Source organism: Ambystoma mexicanum, chromosome 2q (assembly GCF_040938575.1).
Source record: "Ambystoma mexicanum isolate Mex_15411 chromosome 2q, UKY_AmexF1_1, whole genome shotgun sequence".
Lineage (NCBI taxonomy): Eukaryota > Metazoa > Chordata > Amphibia > Caudata > Ambystomatidae > Ambystoma > Ambystoma mexicanum.
Window position 1 is genome coordinate 1350654243 of NC_090924.1, and position 16638 is coordinate 1350670880.

A 16638-nucleotide genomic window follows, 5' to 3' on the forward strand; every position below is an offset into this window, starting at 1 on the left:
AAGAGCCCGGAAACGCCCTCTAAGGAAGACTGGATGAAAAAAGGCAAGAGCATGTTTCTGATGGACAAACTGACTGCCATGGTGAACAATGATTCCTGCTCATTCCTCGCAGACTGGTATGGGGTCCAGCAAACATGGGGATGGGATGTTCACTAGTTCCAGGGTTTCTGCCCCCAGACTGTTGGGGGGGCGATTGATCCTGAGAGGAATAACACCTAGTTGGGTGTCCCACGACCTGGGGCAACAACGGCACCAAGCCAGCTACCGAATTGGTCACATATCGCATCGACCCTGCGACACAGGAAAAGGATTGAAAGTTTGGACTCTCTACAGTCATAATGTTCAAGTTGGACATGGGGTAAGGGGGGGAGGCGGGGTGTGGGAAGTTTGAAGGGGAGGGTAAAGGGTTATGCAAGATTGTTTGTTTATTACTTCACAAAATGCCAATAAAAGCCAACGTTTAAAAAAAAAATAATGTGCTGATGGCTTTCTTCCCCAGTTATAAAGATCTTCTATGTTATGTTTGGATATCTGTCTTTTATTTGTTGAAGTGCTTTTGTCACCTAAGGGTTTAAGCGCTTATATAAATAAACAAAATAAAATTATAAACTTCTTAACTTCAAAACTATCCATGAGCTCGCCCCACCCTACCTATCTGCTCTTCTCATTCCCTACTCTGCTCATCGCTTTTTACGATCATTTTCAGCTCATCTCCTTGCCACACTCGAGCCCTCTGTTCCCCCTCTCGTTTGCCACGCTCTCTCGCTCCCCTACTCTAAAATGCTCTTCCTCACCCTATCCTTACTGATCCAATTTTACCACTATTTAAATCCAACCTCAGAAGAGCCTGTTTCCTAGCACTGTACGTTACTGCGTCACCCTGATTTCCTCTTTCTGTACCCCCATGGACAACCCTACTGCATTTTTCTGTCATCCCTCCATCTTTAATTCTGCACTTCCTCCACCATCCCATTCCTATGTCATTCTGTCCGGTCCTTGTCCCTGTTTTATGTTTCCATCTTCGCCTGCAACAGTGTCTTCAAGTCCCATTCTCTAATCCCCTTGTAAAGGACCGATGTCCTCTGATCTGTTAACAATGGCAAATTATCCATGGCAAATTGTGCGGGTTTCTGTGCCCAAAATGCATTGCTTTCCCTGTAAATTTTATAAATAAATAAAGCTTATCTTAACAATTTTCACTTAGTCACAACTCAAGGGTGGTAGCCAAAATGGGCACAATTGTGTAAATGTTTTAGAACTCAAGGCAGTACAAAACGTTTTGGAAATCTTTGAAACACAAATTTACAACAAAAGTGTTCTCATACAAATAGACAACGCTACATCAGTGTTTTATCTGAACGTAGAGGGTTGGTGGGGGGGCAATACCAGCCATCAACCACAGCATTGAGCTTCCAGCATTGTTCCCAAAGATGGAGGCCTTCACCATACGACAAGAGGGGAGTGCTGTAATACTCAATGGATCATATGATATCTTAATACAAGTGCTACAAACGTGCTCTAAAGACATTGGTAACTCAAACAAAGGCACACTCTACGAGAAGAACTTGAGAACAATGTTCCGCTAGACATTGTTAGTCAGCAACATGGAGGTAAGTGCAAACATTTTTCAAAACATAGTTGCATAGATACACATGAGCAGATTCACAGGTGGTTCAGGAGGTGCTGGGTAATTTGTTTTCCACTATGCCATCCACACTCAAACACTGCTCGTTAGCCTATGCTTAGCATGTAAGTGTAAGCTGATTTACAGGCCCCATGAGACGGACACTGCTTACGCAGTAAATCTATCTGGTTATTGTATGTGTTTGGTGTCACATTCACCCTCCAGACATTACACTCGTACAATCACAACCTACTTTCAGTCCAGAGCTACTAAAGAGAAACAGCAAATCTGAGGGTCATAGGCCCTGAGGGGCGTTGTGGGGGACCTGTGCACATAGAATCGAGATTTTATGACGGGAACACCCCAGTTGTCACCTACTTTTACTTTAGAAGTAAGACAGTTCTTATACTCCAACCATTGGATGGCAGAATATGCATAGCATGTGACTGCAAACAGATTTAAGCACCAGAATGATTAAAGTAACCTTTGTTGTATGTCTACATGTAAACATATTTATTGCATACGTATTTACCCATTATACTTTCTTTCCATGCTCTAGGTGCTCCATACTTGCTTGCAGTGCTTATGTTGCTTTGGCGTTGGGTGACAACCTTGTAGCTTTGAATCATGCAGAAAAACTCCTTCAGCAACCAAAGCTTTCAGGCTCTCTAAAGTAAGTTGTTTCTCTGCTACACTTCTGATTAGTTTTGATTTGATTTTGTGGTGCTGTTGGGGGAACTGGTAAAGAGTGGTTTGTGATTCTTTAGCTGAAATGTTTCCAGCCTATCTTCTCTTAGCCATTCAACCTTACCATCCCCTGGAAATCTTGGTTTCCCGTCATCTAGCTAATATTGTAAGTACTTTATTTGATGACTTCCATAATGGGAGTGCAAAACAATACATGGAAAAAACAAAGTATAGACATTCGTTTTGGGATAAATCTGCTGACTGTAACTAAGTAGTACTGTGGGTGTAAAACGCAAAGTTGGTATTCTCTAGCCTCAGGTTTTTCCTGCATTGCCATCACGAAAGATGTTATGCAACAATTGGAAATCTTCTGATAAAGTTTCCTACTTCAAACCACTTTACTGACACTGAGCTTGTGGGCATTTATAGGGCTATGTGCCTCAATTGCGCCTCTGGTGTGAAAGGGTGTCTGGGTGTGGGTGTTGGGTGGGTAAGTGTATTTTTGGCTGCACTCCTGGGGGTAGTTCACATAACTTATTTGGGGCTGGCTAGTCCCTCCTAGTGAGCAGTCATGTCCCAGTTGTCCCACCCTAACCTTGCCCCTGGGGTGGACTACAGTAGCCTATCTGTTCGTGGCTGTATCAGAATAGAGGCCTTAGTCATTGGAGAGCTGGCTGTCGAGTTTCCTGTCCTAATTCAAGTCCCCTACTTTTCTGTTATAGATTTATAGGAGATTTCTGCACCTGTGCTAGGGGAGCCATGCATACAATAGCTTCTGGTTCTGCAGGACCACCATTCCTTGATTACCTTAAAGGAGATGTAGCTCCAGTCCCCAGCTTCTGTAATAGGTATATCCCTGTCCTTGGAGATCCTGATTTGTTATATCCCATGCATTCTCTGCTTCCCTGGTAAAGGGGCTGTGCTCCTTAAAGGTATCCCACCTTTAAATGGAACCATGTGACTGTCCTTTGTCTTAAGATGAAAACCAGGTGACCAGGGGATACTCCCCGTTGTGTTGCCAGGTCTATCATCCTCTAGTTTGGGGCGGTACCTTGCCTCCTTGGCCATCCCGCTAAAGATCCTCTGAAACAGGTAGAGGACTTGGTCACACCCGGTCTGCAAAACTATTTCAGTCATTTCTAAAGGCACAGGAGAAACTGTGGGTTGGATGTTTAAATATCTGGACTGAGACAAGTGCTGGCACTGGTAAACGTTGGCTCTTCGAACCGCCAAAGTTTGGCAGCTTCTTCCGTCAACCTACTATGAATATTGGCTTGCACAGGTGAGCACTTTCCTGGCATTGGTCTTGTGTTAAAGATTGGATAGCGGGGGCTACCACAATATTGACACACAATATATTCAAGGCAGTCTGTCTCTCACAGTACCTATAAAAGACAGACCTCGAGTTGAGTGGATTCAGATGTCACGCAATTCTCGGGACACCGAGCACCGAATTTGGTATTGCGCACGTTCGTGGTGACCTTAACTAGTAGAGTCCTGACCTCTGAACACAAAGGCTATTCCTTATTGAAGTGGGCCTATTTTCTAATATTTAGTGAAATAACATTTTGTTTTGTAAGCATCTTGGGATTGAGAGTCTTATTGAATACTGTTCGTGTAATACTCTTACGTCCCGTCCCCTTTCCTCCATACTGCCTGGGGCGTCCCTCGCTAAGGATGGGAGAAGGAACCTTTTTCACCAGAAAAATCTTATTCCCCTTTAAATTTAGAGGCGTGCAGTTCTGCGGCCCTGGGAGCATGCGCTCCCCTGACTACGCCCACCGGCACCACTCATACTGGACAATAAAGACATTTTCACTGGACAAAATCATACTGTACAATAAAGACATTTTTGTTCCACTACTGACAAAGATAGTTAACACCTCCTTTAGGGAGGGGGTAGTACCAAAGGAAATTAAGAAGGTGACTATTACCCCATTAGTGAAGAAACCAGGGCTGGATCCGAAGGACCCCAGCAATCTGAGGCCCATAACAAATTCAAATTTTATCCTGAAGGTCCTAGATAAAGTTGCCACGAACCAACTACAAAAGCATGTAGAAGACTGGAACCTACTGCATGAACAGCAATCGGGCTTTCGAGCCTCCCACAGCACAGAATCAGCTAGGCTCGATCTTCAGACCTACATGTTGGACCTGATAGACAAGGGCAGCACTGGTATCCTTATGCTGTTTGATCTCAGCGCGGCTTTCGACTTGGTAGATCACCAACTCCTGCAGGAAGCACTGGCTACAACAGTTGGTTGCACGCCTAAGGCATTGGAGTGGTTAGCATCATTTTTGAAATACAGAAGTGCTAAGATCCACTGGGGTGACACATTCTCTGAGGCCGCCCCTATCTTGTTTGGGGTCCCCCAGGGTGCTAGCCTGTCACCGCTGCTATTTAATTTATATATGAGAAATCTATGCGAGCTCCTGGAACAAATCAGCGTGTTCTTTACTAACTACTCCGATAACACGCAGCTCATTTTTGAACTCAAGGGAGAATACAGCATGAAAATATCAGAGGTTTATCGCATTATTGACATTTGGATGCAACGTCATTGGATGTGTCTTAATAATGCGAAAACCGAACTGATGATTTTTGGGACGCAACAGGCAAGATCCAAGTTAGGGACAGAATACCAGACCTTTACTATCAAACTGGTTAAAATCCCAGTGGTACCCCACGTAAAAACTCTAGGGATGGTTGTGGAAGCATCAGTAGGATCCGAGGCTCAGGTTAACTACCTGCAAAAAAAACATACCTACTACATGCGTCTCATGAGAGCCATAAGGCCATTTATTAATGAAGCGAATGCAGCAACTAGCGAACTAGCGAATAGCAAGAGCGGTCATTCTGTCACGCCTTTACTGCGGTAACACCTTACTGATAGGCGCCACGAAGAGGGATATACAAAAGTGTCAGGTCATGGAAAATTACGCAGTTTGATCTACCAAGAGAATCAAAAGGGAGGATGTGACTATGGGGAGAAGATCTCTTCACTTGCTAAGAGTGGAAGAGAGAGTACACTTTAAGGCGATGACCATAGTTCACAGATATCTGTATGGAGAAGCCCCGAGATATTTTAAGAAGACATTTTCTTTGTAACTGCCTCAAAGACACCTTAGATCAGAGGATAAGGCTTATCTGAATATTCCTAGAGCTAAAAGTGTGCAAGGGCAGCGCAAATTTTCCCAGTGAAGGCAGCAAAAGTCTGGAACAAATTGCCACTAACTCTACGACTAGAAGAGAACTAATGGAGTTTCAGTAACTTGTTGAAAACCCACCTCTTCCAATGATAACCTCATTATCTTTCTGCAGACCACCCTCTACAGCACATATTATGCGCACTGAATTATCCCGGACACTCCCGCGCGCTCCTGGGTTTGCCTCCGACCATTTAATACCATGCGCTCTTCCCTGGATACTTTTATCTTTTTGTCAGTCAAGTGCTTGGTCCTCGGGCGCCACGCTTCTCCCCGGCGCATGTTGACTTCAGCAGGTTTCCAGGCTGCGAGGGGCTGTTTCCTATGTCAGACCCCCATGCTCTTTGCCTCCGCTGCCTTGGCTCCGACCACGGCTGGGAAGGTTGTACCGCATGCGATGCACTGACTCAACACGCACTGAAGAACAGGCTAGCTAGTTGGAGGGAGCTCTTCGAAAGGTCACCTCCAGAGGTCTTAAAGGACTTCGTCAGACAGAGATCGAGGCCCAAGGGAGGGCCGCTGTTTTCCATCACACCCGTAAGGGCGACTCCTTCCCAACGAAGCGCCAGAGCGGGAGGAACCTCTGGTTCTCGCACCAGCACACGTACCGAGGCTAGTCCAGCTACCGGCCTCGCGGCCAGTAGATCCTTCCGGAAGCAGTACTGGGGGACCGCAAGGTTCTTTTACCGGATGTACACCCGAGGGCCAATGCTCTAGTACCAGTATGCCTTCCAGGCCCCGGCCTGAGGTGCAGGGTAGGTCTCATGCTCCAGGGCCAAGAGTCTTGGAGGAGGCTGAGCCCAGGGAGCCAAGCACAACGACTTTGTCACTGATGCGCAGCTCGGCAAAATGGCTGCCGCGACAGTCATGACTGCTCATCCGATGCCACTCCTAGGAACGGAGCAGGTGGGAGAAAAAGTTTCAAGATGGGACTGGTGTCAACCAGGTACGTGGCCTACAGCATATCGGTCAGCAGCACAGGGCAGGTTCCCCCTGCAACCGAGACAGTGTGCTCTGGCCTCAGCAGCCTCCAGCCACTCAATCAATATCACCTGCCACCTCTTCGGTTCTTCGAAAGGTTCCTGCCACTGATGCGACCCCCTCAGATGGGGGCCATCCTGCGGGATGCAGTCAGGGACTTGCTCCTTTCAGGCACTCCACCAGCGCCCATATTCATTCCTCCTATGGCTCCGGCAACACAGGCCCCAGTGCAGCCCCCGCCCCGCTGCCTCTGCCGGCTACTTCGATTCCGGTTCCCGTACCTCCCACAGTACAGGCGGGTCACACCGCAGCACACCGCGCCCAGCACTCCTCCATCTGCTACGGGTCAGCAGGACACTCTGGTGGACACAGACGAGGAGGAGGACCCTGTCCATGAAGCATTGCTACAGCCCCCAGGGTATTCATAAAGGTCCTAGCAGTGGTGGCCGTCCACTTGCGAATGCAGTCCTTTCCAGAGTACCATTACTTGGACGACTGGCTGATTACCGGGGACTCTCCCCAGAGGTGCCTTCCAAACACGCAGTAAACAATCAATGTGCTGTTTCAATTGTGCTTCTCCATAAACCAAAAGAAGTCAAGTCTAGTGCCCAGCCAAGTAAAGCATTTTCTAGGGGCACTTATCAAAACATACATCGGTCTAGTCTACCCCTCCGAAGAGACAGTCCAAAACATGCTGTTTCAAACACCTCAGTACGTAGCCGGTCATCAGATGACTGCACGAAGGGTGATGTGCCTGCTGATAATGATGGCTTCCTGCCTCTACCTAGTGCCTCGTGCCAGGCTGCGCATGTGTCCAGTGCAAGATTGGCTAAAACAGTGGTTGCAATCAAGCAGGTTGTGGGACAATCTAGTGGTGGTTTCGCAAACCTCTGGTTCAATCGCTACAGTGGTGGAACATACAATCTGTTAAAGGGGCAGCCTTTCCACACATTCTCACGGCAGACGCATCTATGACTAGGTGGGGCGCTCACTTCCTGCATCACACTGCTCACGGCCTTCAAGACTCAGCTGGCGAACAAAACCGTCCTAGTCCTTGTGGATAGTACCACAGCCATGTCTTCTGTAAACAAACAGGAGGGGTACACATTCTCCAGGGCTGTACAAACTAGGCCAGTGCAGTGGGCACTGCATCACAACATGTTCTTGGTTTCCCCTGGAAGTATCCAAGGGGCACGCACTTTTGAAGAACTGGTCTAAACCTACTCCCGGCTGGGAGCTCATTGTTGTACTCACAAGGCTCATGGGAACCCCCTTCTTGCCTATGCACAAGGCCAGCTTAAACATCTGACCTAAAAGACTGCCTTCCTGATAGGCTTTGCCTCTATCAAAAGGGTTAGCGAACTACAAGCTCTGTGTAGAACTACAAAAGGGCATTGTACTGACAAAGACAAGGTGGTGCTACACACATCGCTTCTCACCCAAATTCATATCTAATTTTCATGTCAAACTATAGAGCTTCCTGCGTTTTTTCAGAACCCAACAAATGCAGCAGAGAGAAGTCTACATACACTGGATGTACACAGAGCTATCAAGTCTACATACACTGGATGTACACAGAGCTATCATGTTCGCCCCTCAAAAGACAAATTCGATCAGGAAGACCGATTTGCTTCTTTGTATCAGTAGCCGTGGGAAGAGAAGGAGACCCTATCTCTAAAGCCGCAATTTCTAAATGGATTGTCAACTGCAGCCAACTCTGTTACTCACTTGCCAAGAGAACATTACCCTTTAAGCACAGAGCACACTCAACTCAAGGTCCTGGGGAAACTTTAGCTTTCATAAAAAAACGTTCTTCTAGATGCCATTTGCAAGGCTGCCACTTGGAGTTCAGTACACACTTTCACCCAACATTACTTTCTGGACACACATTCGAAGGGATGATAAACAGGTGTGACAAGCGGTGCTAAAACATCTCTTTCCAGCACCTCCTTCTACTAGTAATGCTTGTTAATCTATGCAAAGCATGTGATTCTAAGCAGATCCACAAGTTTCAGAAGGGGTACATTGCTCACCGTAATCGTATTTGTGATGCTTGTAACTGCTTAGATTCACATGCGCCTGCCTTCCTCCCCTCTTGGAGTATAATGTGCTTGTTGAAAGAAGATTCAATCTTTCATACCGCATGGTCTCGTCCTACACTTCACACTTGCAGCTTACACTCCCTCTTATCAGAAACAAATAATCTGAGGGACCTCAACACGTGAGGTATTATGGGTACAGGTGACGTCAAAGTAGGGATAGTATTAGTCACGCCCTGTCGACGTCCCTTTTCAAACTTAAAAAAAATCATGTGCAATACTCTGCAGTTTCCACTAGATGTCGGCCTATGCAAAGCATGTGAATCTAAGCAGATGTAAGCATCATAAATACAAATACGGTGAGTAATGTATCCCAAACAACTTGTTTACATATTTGATTGACAAATGTGATGACCAATGCCCATCATTGGGCAATCCTTGGCTGTTTGAATGTTGCAGAGCCTTACCAATGGTGGGCTTGGGCTTGCTCCCAGCCTATATCTTGGATAAAGGAGGGGCTCCTGCAACTCTTCAGCAGATCACCGTTGGAGCCAAGACTTGTACAAAGAACAACAGCCCACTGATGACCTGAGGATGCCTTGATCGACTCCACTGTTTGGCCCGGTGATGCCCTGCTCCTCTGCCTGATCGCAGAAGACACTTGGTGGTGCTTCGGCGATTGGACCAGTCGGAATGCGCGGTATCAACCCCTGTTGGAGGATCTGTGATTTCTGAGCCTTCAGAAGTGTCCCTGGACCAACCAGTGGACTGGTCACCTCTCTTCTGGGCTACCTTGCTGCAACTGTCATTCCAAGAAGAGTATTGGAACTTTGTAGATCTTCAGCTTAAACTACACGTCGCCTACTGCTTTTTTTCCGTTCGTCTTACTTCAAGGGAAGCTGTGCTGGGGCTGCTTTTGAGTTCGCTAATGTAAGATCGCTGTCGCCGCCTCACTGTGGTGACCTTCTTTGGAACACTTTGAAGAAGACTGGGTCTCTCAAGCTACCCCGCCTTTCCACACAATTGGGGGTCAGCTGGTGTGTGAACATTCTAAAATCAGCAATTACATAAGGTCAGGGTCAGTTTAAAAAAACAATGTATTCAAAAATATAAATATAAAACTCTGCAAACGTGGATCAACACTTCATTACATATTGGTATCAATAATCTAAGAATCGGCAAAGAAAGTACAATGAGAACACAATTGCTGTATGACTAGATTTATTGTGGCGTTAGTGACACAAGTGAAAAAAGCAGTTAATGACATGTATCAAAAAAGCGGTCTACTGGTGGTGTCAAGTAGCGATTACACTACTTTGGAATACTCCTTCAATCCCGTGAGGTGTCCCAAGGGGGGGTCTTAATTTTGGGTCTTCTTCTGGAAGCTGACTGGAATCATTTGCTGTGCAATGCGACCGACCACTGGCACAGAAAGTGACCTCTGCTCTTGTAACCCAAGAGCCTTCCCACTTGAACCAGGTGCAAAAGATGCTGTCCCCAACAGATCTGGAAGATCTTCAGTTGTATCGGGAAGAATTGGAGTGAATATACCTGCGCTCCCTTGGGTGTAAAGTCCTGACCCGCACTCACTCTGACCTGATGTGGTGGTGAGACCTAGGTTAAGGATCCTTTCCTAGGCTACCCTAGTAAATAGGGTTTAGTACTTACCTGAACTTTACTAAATACTTAACTTTGAAAACGTACTAAATCACCACCAAAGCCCACTGAATCATTCTGAAAAAGACTTGCCTGAAGAAGCTATACATTGCCACTTGTGACTTTTGGGCACAAGGCCTCATACGTTTCTCACACACCTCTTACTGCGCCATACTCATTTGTCTGACACTCTCAATTCATACTAATTCAAATAAGTTATAAAAGTCCTTTCAGACAAAAAAAGGGGTGGTAAGTATTTATTTGTGATAGAGGCCCTTTGCGATAGCATGTGTTTCGACACCTTTCTCTTTTTCTAATCGGGGCAAGTCTGTAAATTAATTGAACATTATGTCAAGGCTCAAATTATCTATGCTCTTGGTGGGGGGGGGGTCCAACTTGAATGCGGACCGGCCCAGCAGACTGGGAGCAGACAATTACGAGTGGCAATTGTACGACCAGGTGCTGCTGGAGATGTTCAGCAGATGGGGGCATCCTCAAGTGGATCTTTTTACCTACTGGGACAACAAGAAGTGCCAGCAGTTCGCGTTCTGGCAGACACAGGGCCCCGGCCTCCTGGGTGACGCATTCCAGATACAGTGGAACGGCATGACCGCGTATGCCATCCCTCGCGCACCCCTGGTCTACAGGGTGATCTGCAAGATAAAGGAATCTTGTCACCTCAGTGTCATTCTGATAGCTCTGCGGTGGCCAGGGAGACCGAGGTTCTTGGAGCTTCTCAGCTTCTCGGACAGACCACCCATTCACCTTCTGATGGGCCCATCTCATCTTCTGGCACAGCAGCGGGGCAGGTTAATCCACCCTGTCCCACAGAAGGTAGCCCTTGCAGCATGGTTCCTGAGCAGGTCACGCTGAAGCACCTGAGCCTATCACAGGCTAACCTATAAATCATTCAGGGCGCCAGGAGCAAGGCTACCAGGAGCCAATACAAGAGTAAATGGACTAGGTTCTGTCATTGGGCAGACTCTAAAGAGATTGACCCCCTTACGTGCACACTGGATGATGTGCTCGCCTTCTCTGCACACCTTGCGCACTCAGGCGTGCAGGTGGACACATGCCGCACCTGTTTGGCAGCCATAGAGGCCTACAGAAATTCGGAGGTCTTCTCTTCCAACCCGATAGTCGTCAGACATTTGGTGGGCCTTTCCAGGCTCTACCCACCCATCGAGAAGCCACACCCCGTGTGGGACCTCAATGTGTTGCTGGGCGTCTTGGCGCACAAGCCCTGCAAGTAACATCAGGCTGGTTACCATTAAGACAGCTTTGTTAGTGGGCCTCACCTCTGCTCCCAGAGTCAGCGAGATCCAGACTCTGGTGGCCTCAGAACCCTATACCACTTTTCGTAGGGATAGGTGGTCCTACGGACACACCCTGCGTTCCTACCTAGGGCACCCTCTGCTTTTCATCTAAACGAGGAAATAGTCTTACCTATGTTTTTTGCTAACCCCAAGGATGAGGCGCAGAGAGTCTTGCACCGTCTGGATGTCAGACGTCCTCTGAAATTCTATCTGGACAAGATCAGGGGCTTCCGCAAGTCGGACGCGCTGTTTGTCACTTTTGGGGGAGTCCAGGTCCTGGTATCAAGCATCCAAGGCTTCTGTTGCACCATGGATGGTTTCGGCCATCAAAGAGGCCTATGAGAAGCAGCACAAGCCACTGCCAGCTAGCATGCACGCCCACGCTGTCGGAGCCAAGGCCACGGCCATTGCATTCCAAAGGCAGGTTCCGTGGCAGGTCATCAGCAGGGAGGCCACTTGGGCCACCCCTTCTGCTTTCTGTAAGCATTACTGTTTGGACGCCAGCTCGAAGTCTGATGCGGTCTTCGGACAGGCATTTCTAAGGAACCTGGTTTCTTAAGGAGGGTCTCCTCTCCACCCTGGGGCTACATTCATTTGTAGTCGCCCATGGAGTATGGAGGAAAGCGGACGGGACATAAGAGTAATGAATAGTTACTCACCGTAGTGACTAACGTACTCTTAGTCCATAGTCCCCTTTCCTCGATACGTCCCACCATCCTCCCCCCTAATAATATTGGTGGCATTAGGCAATGTTAAATATTGTCAACGCGTCAGTGGGGACTGAGTGGCGCAGGTAGGCAGAGTCAGGGGAGCGCATGCTCCCAGGGCTGCGCCCCCGCGCGCCTCTAAATTTAAAGTGCAAGAAGGTTTATTCTTGGTTCAGTCTCCCGTCCCTAGCGAGGGACGCCCATGCAGTATGGAGGAAAGGGGACTATGGACTAAGAGTACATTAGTCACTACGATGAGTAACTATTCATTTAATGTTCATATATTGTTCCCGTTAGGGCAGAATTCAATTTTTGCAGGTTCTGCTTTCTCGTTCTGTTTGCTTTTTCCCTTGGTTTTTTAGTTCCAGCGTCTTCATGAGTGTAGTCTGTTTTGGGGCATTATTTTCCTAAGGCACCTTTATGGTGACTATTGTGGTACTAACGTATATTTTGAGATCCTACCCTCAGCCATGTTTAGGGTCAATCCTTTGTGGGAACCATGTGGCAGGCCTAACATAGCTGTTGTGCACACATGGACTCATTCCGAGCCTAGCCTTGCACCCTTGATGGTGGTATAGACTAGTCCCTTGCCCCAGACACCCCAACAAACAATCTGTATGTGTTAGACCTGAGTTTGATATTTTTTAGTGCATGTCTGATTGGCTATCTGCCATATGCGTTCTGTGTTTTTCTGGTATATGTTTGGAGAACTGGCCCTTGAATGAATGGGTATATATATTATATGGGGGACTCTGTGAATTCTTCAATTCTTCTCGTTCTTATCCGCTTTTCTGGAGGAGTTGCTCAAAGCTGTGATGCAGAGTCTCTAGAATTAAGTGTGTCCATACTAGCGGGGCTTCATGTCTTTGCTTCTTGTTTTCGCTGCTGAACATCCTTCCTGGGCTATGCTTCAATCCTGGTCCTCCTCACTGGATGTGCTGGATGTCATGTGTAGTGTTAGGCAAGATTGTATGCAGTACCCTTTGGGTGCACTACAACAACCCTGACCCCCTGGCAATAGAAAACCGACCTTTGGTATAAGTCTGCACTACACAGGTTGGTAGCGTGTAGAGCAGTCTGGTTTATCTCAAGAGGGGTCAATGTGAGCTGTAGGGGAGTTAGAGATTCACAGTGACAGGTATTCAAATAAACTCTTACAAGGTTTCTTGGTAAAACTATTATTAATGTATCAGTCAGTTAGAATAAGCCTTCTTCAGAAGGGAGCAATATAAAACACCACTCAAATATACTTCCGAAATACACACTCTTATCTAAATCAGTAAATACCTATTTGGGATGACACACAGGCACTTCCTACACCCTCCGGTGACTTTAATAGCTAGGGTGCTGTTGGCATGAATATATTACTGTTGCGTTTAGAATGTTCTTGGGAGTAGTGTTAAAAAGAAGTGTTCAGAATGAAACCCGTATTCACACAGTTATTCTCAAGCAGGTAAGGACTTTCAATACAACCCCGCAATGCAACGTCAGTTAACCCTTTCCTGGAAGGTAGGCAAAACACATAAGCAGAAGGGAGAAGTCATTCAGGGCGCCTAGGCCAGCCAATGTTAAGTTCGCAAAAGTCAAGGTGAACTGAAGTACTTCTTGCAGGTAAGTAGAAAGTCTTTTTCAATGTCTAAAAAGTCTTTGTAGAATAGAAGCAATCAAAGTAGGGCCACAGGCTGATTAGGCTTGTGAAGTAAAGAAGCTGGCAGCAACTCTACACATTCAACCAAGCAAGTCTCCAACGAGGGCAAGTGGCTACACAACAAGAGTTAAGTTATCTTGGACTTTACAGTACCTTTAGGTTGAAGAGAGAGTGCAGCAGATGACTGCTGTTCTTGTGCAGCTCTGCAGATCTTGCTGTTCCTGGGCCTCAGTCGTGGGGACAAGAGGGAGGACTTCTGTGTTTCAGTTCCCGTCTACCGCAAATAGCAACCCTGCGGTTTCTGGCTGTCGAGATGGACTTTCCTTGCTTCTGCTTCACTTTGTTGAGGGGGCTCAGTCAGTCCTGCTTCCTGAGAGTCCAGAGGATCTTCCTGAAGCTCTTGGCCAGCTTATAAGCAACGCACACAAACTGGTGTTCCTCTCCCTGGCTATTCGGTTCCAGCAGCGACTGCAATAGATACTCGACCAGCGATGAGAGGATGTCCAGGTGGCTTACTTTGGAGTTGATTGGTCCCACCAACTCAAAGGGAGAAGTCGTCCTTGCAGGAGATTATCTGTCGATACGAACTTGATTTTCAGCACAGCAGCAGGGCTTCACCGGGCAAACCAACGGTCCAGGAGTTGCAGCAGGCGTCCTCTTCAAGTTCTTCTTCGGATTCCTCCGTCCAGTGGTCGACTCTGCCTTCAAAGCAAAAAAGCCTTGCCTTTTATGCAGCTTGCTTCCATTCATTCCAGCCCAGCTGTCAGTCACCCAGCACGGTGGCTGTCCTTGCCGGACAATCACCTAAGAGTGCATTCCTGTCTCCTAGAAAACTAAGCACAGGGAGTTTCGGGCACTTCCCTCACTTCCTGCCCCAGCCCCTGGAGCCAGGGGCGGGATTCACTTGTGACGCCTGCCATAGACAAAATAAACAAAGGGACCAAACCTGGATTGGTGCGCAGAGTAAATCTCAAGAAGGACCTTTCCACAAAGAAATGGCGAATAAAGAATACTGGGCCATTTTGACAAAAATGGCACCCTTCGCAGCTTTACCGTGGGCTGCGAACGCAGTCCGCGGTAAAATCCCATAATGGTAGTAAAAAGTAAATCCCTGCCACCAGCCATTCAGTGAGGAAAGGGTAACATAAAATTGTTACATGAGAAGACACACAAAGGGGATACTAAGTAGCCGCTCCAGCACCTTATTGTAAGATAGTGTGTGCTGGTTCTAGAAAGTTACAAATGTAAGTAAAGTCAATTTCACTTTACTGCTCTGGGAAACATTAGTTTATCACAGAGAAGGAATCTAAACCTTTGGTAAATCTGAAGGACTTCTCTGTGGCACTGCACTGAAGGTGCTGTGTAACACAATGTAAAAGATGATGCCTATGGTTTGTCAGACTCCACAACCAAAAGAAACACAGTATAAAATCAGATTAAAGCAAATGAAAGTGTGGTGAAAAAGGGTCTCGCTCTCTCTGGGTTAAAAAATCAAGTCATCAAAATCCCGCAAATTTACTTGGGGTCTCTCCCTAACGTGTAGGAAATGTTTCTGTGCCTTTTTTCAGCTGTCTTCCTGTTTTATCATGCTGGCCTTAGCTCCTTCAGGTAGGAAGCCTCTTTCGTACAGAACCAGAGACATCCACCTTACATCTGGGTCTTGGGCTGCTGGGTAATTTATTTGATTTCCCGTCAGGGCTCTGGAAATGGTGGGATTCTGCAGGTCTGCCTTAACTGCGGTTCACCATTGGCCCAAATCCTGCTTTGCATTGTTCCTGGGTCTTCTGGTTCTCAAACCCGAACTGGAGCTCTTTGTGGGTGTCTTCTCTGTCTGTTGTTGGTTGCACCTTTCGCCCAACATGTTGGGTAAAACAGACTTAGCTGCCCATAACCACAGTTCTGCCTATTGAATGTACATGGTTATTGTGTACGGGAACTTTTACTAACTTGGAAAACCTCAGGTAAGTACCTTCATGTCACTTTAGTGAACAATGACATGTTCTTCAAGAGATTGGATTATTAGCATGTACCACTCATTTAGTATGCAAGTTGAAGTCACTGCATTACACTCCTACCTGCTGAAATATGCATCTTTACTTTGTATAACAGCTAGATACTTTTGTATATAATTTCTTTAGGAGTGTAATGAGACCACCTGGGCCTGGTATTGCCATCTCATTCCACATCACTGTGTGCGTGTGTCTCCAAAAATGGAGTTTGGCTCACAAGGTTGGATGGCTGCCAATACATTTAATGGTGATTGCAGGGATGGGGTAGTCCTCTGGGTCTGTCTGAGGTGATCCAGACCTATTCCTCATAACCTAGCTGTAATCACATCTAAGTAGCTAAGAGGATTCTAAAGATCCTTGCTGTGGTCCTGAGCTCCTTCCTCCTTATGGTTCAGCTCTGCTCCTTTCCATATAGGGACATTTCTTGCCCCTGGTCCAGCTGAACAGCTGGTTCTTTCTCCTCTGCTCATTGTCTACTCATATGTAGAACACCATGACCTCGATCTCTACAGCTGTCCTTCCTTGAGAGGCGACACTGTATCATTTGCTGCTCTTTATTTTCACCAGAGCATCAATGACCTGCATCTGTAAGGCCAGGATTGTGGTGTCTTATTGCTGCTCCCCTGTACTGTCTACCTGTCATGATCTCTGCTTCCAAAAGGTCAGGACTCACCCAACACCCTTGGAAGCAAACCCATAACTCAGGTTCCGAGTGCCAACCAGTCCCAATTGGGACCTTTTGGACCCTGTCCTGGCGCCAGTGG

The 16638-nt window shown here is 47.0% G+C and overlaps 1 protein-coding gene across 6 annotated transcripts in view; it reads left to right on the plus strand.

The window, feature by feature from the left end:
* The window catches only part of CNOT10 (CCR4-NOT transcription complex subunit 10), a 1248840-nt gene that overhangs the window by 1046543 nt on the left and 185659 nt on the right, over window positions 1-16638 (plus strand). For all 6 annotated transcript variants that reach the window (XM_069648815.1, XM_069648816.1, XM_069648817.1 and 3 more), the window contains one exon: window positions 2184-2297. In XM_069648815.1, the coding sequence (XP_069504916.1) occupies window positions 2184-2297 (114 nt within the window). The remainder of the gene's footprint in view (window positions 1-2183; window positions 2298-16638) is intronic.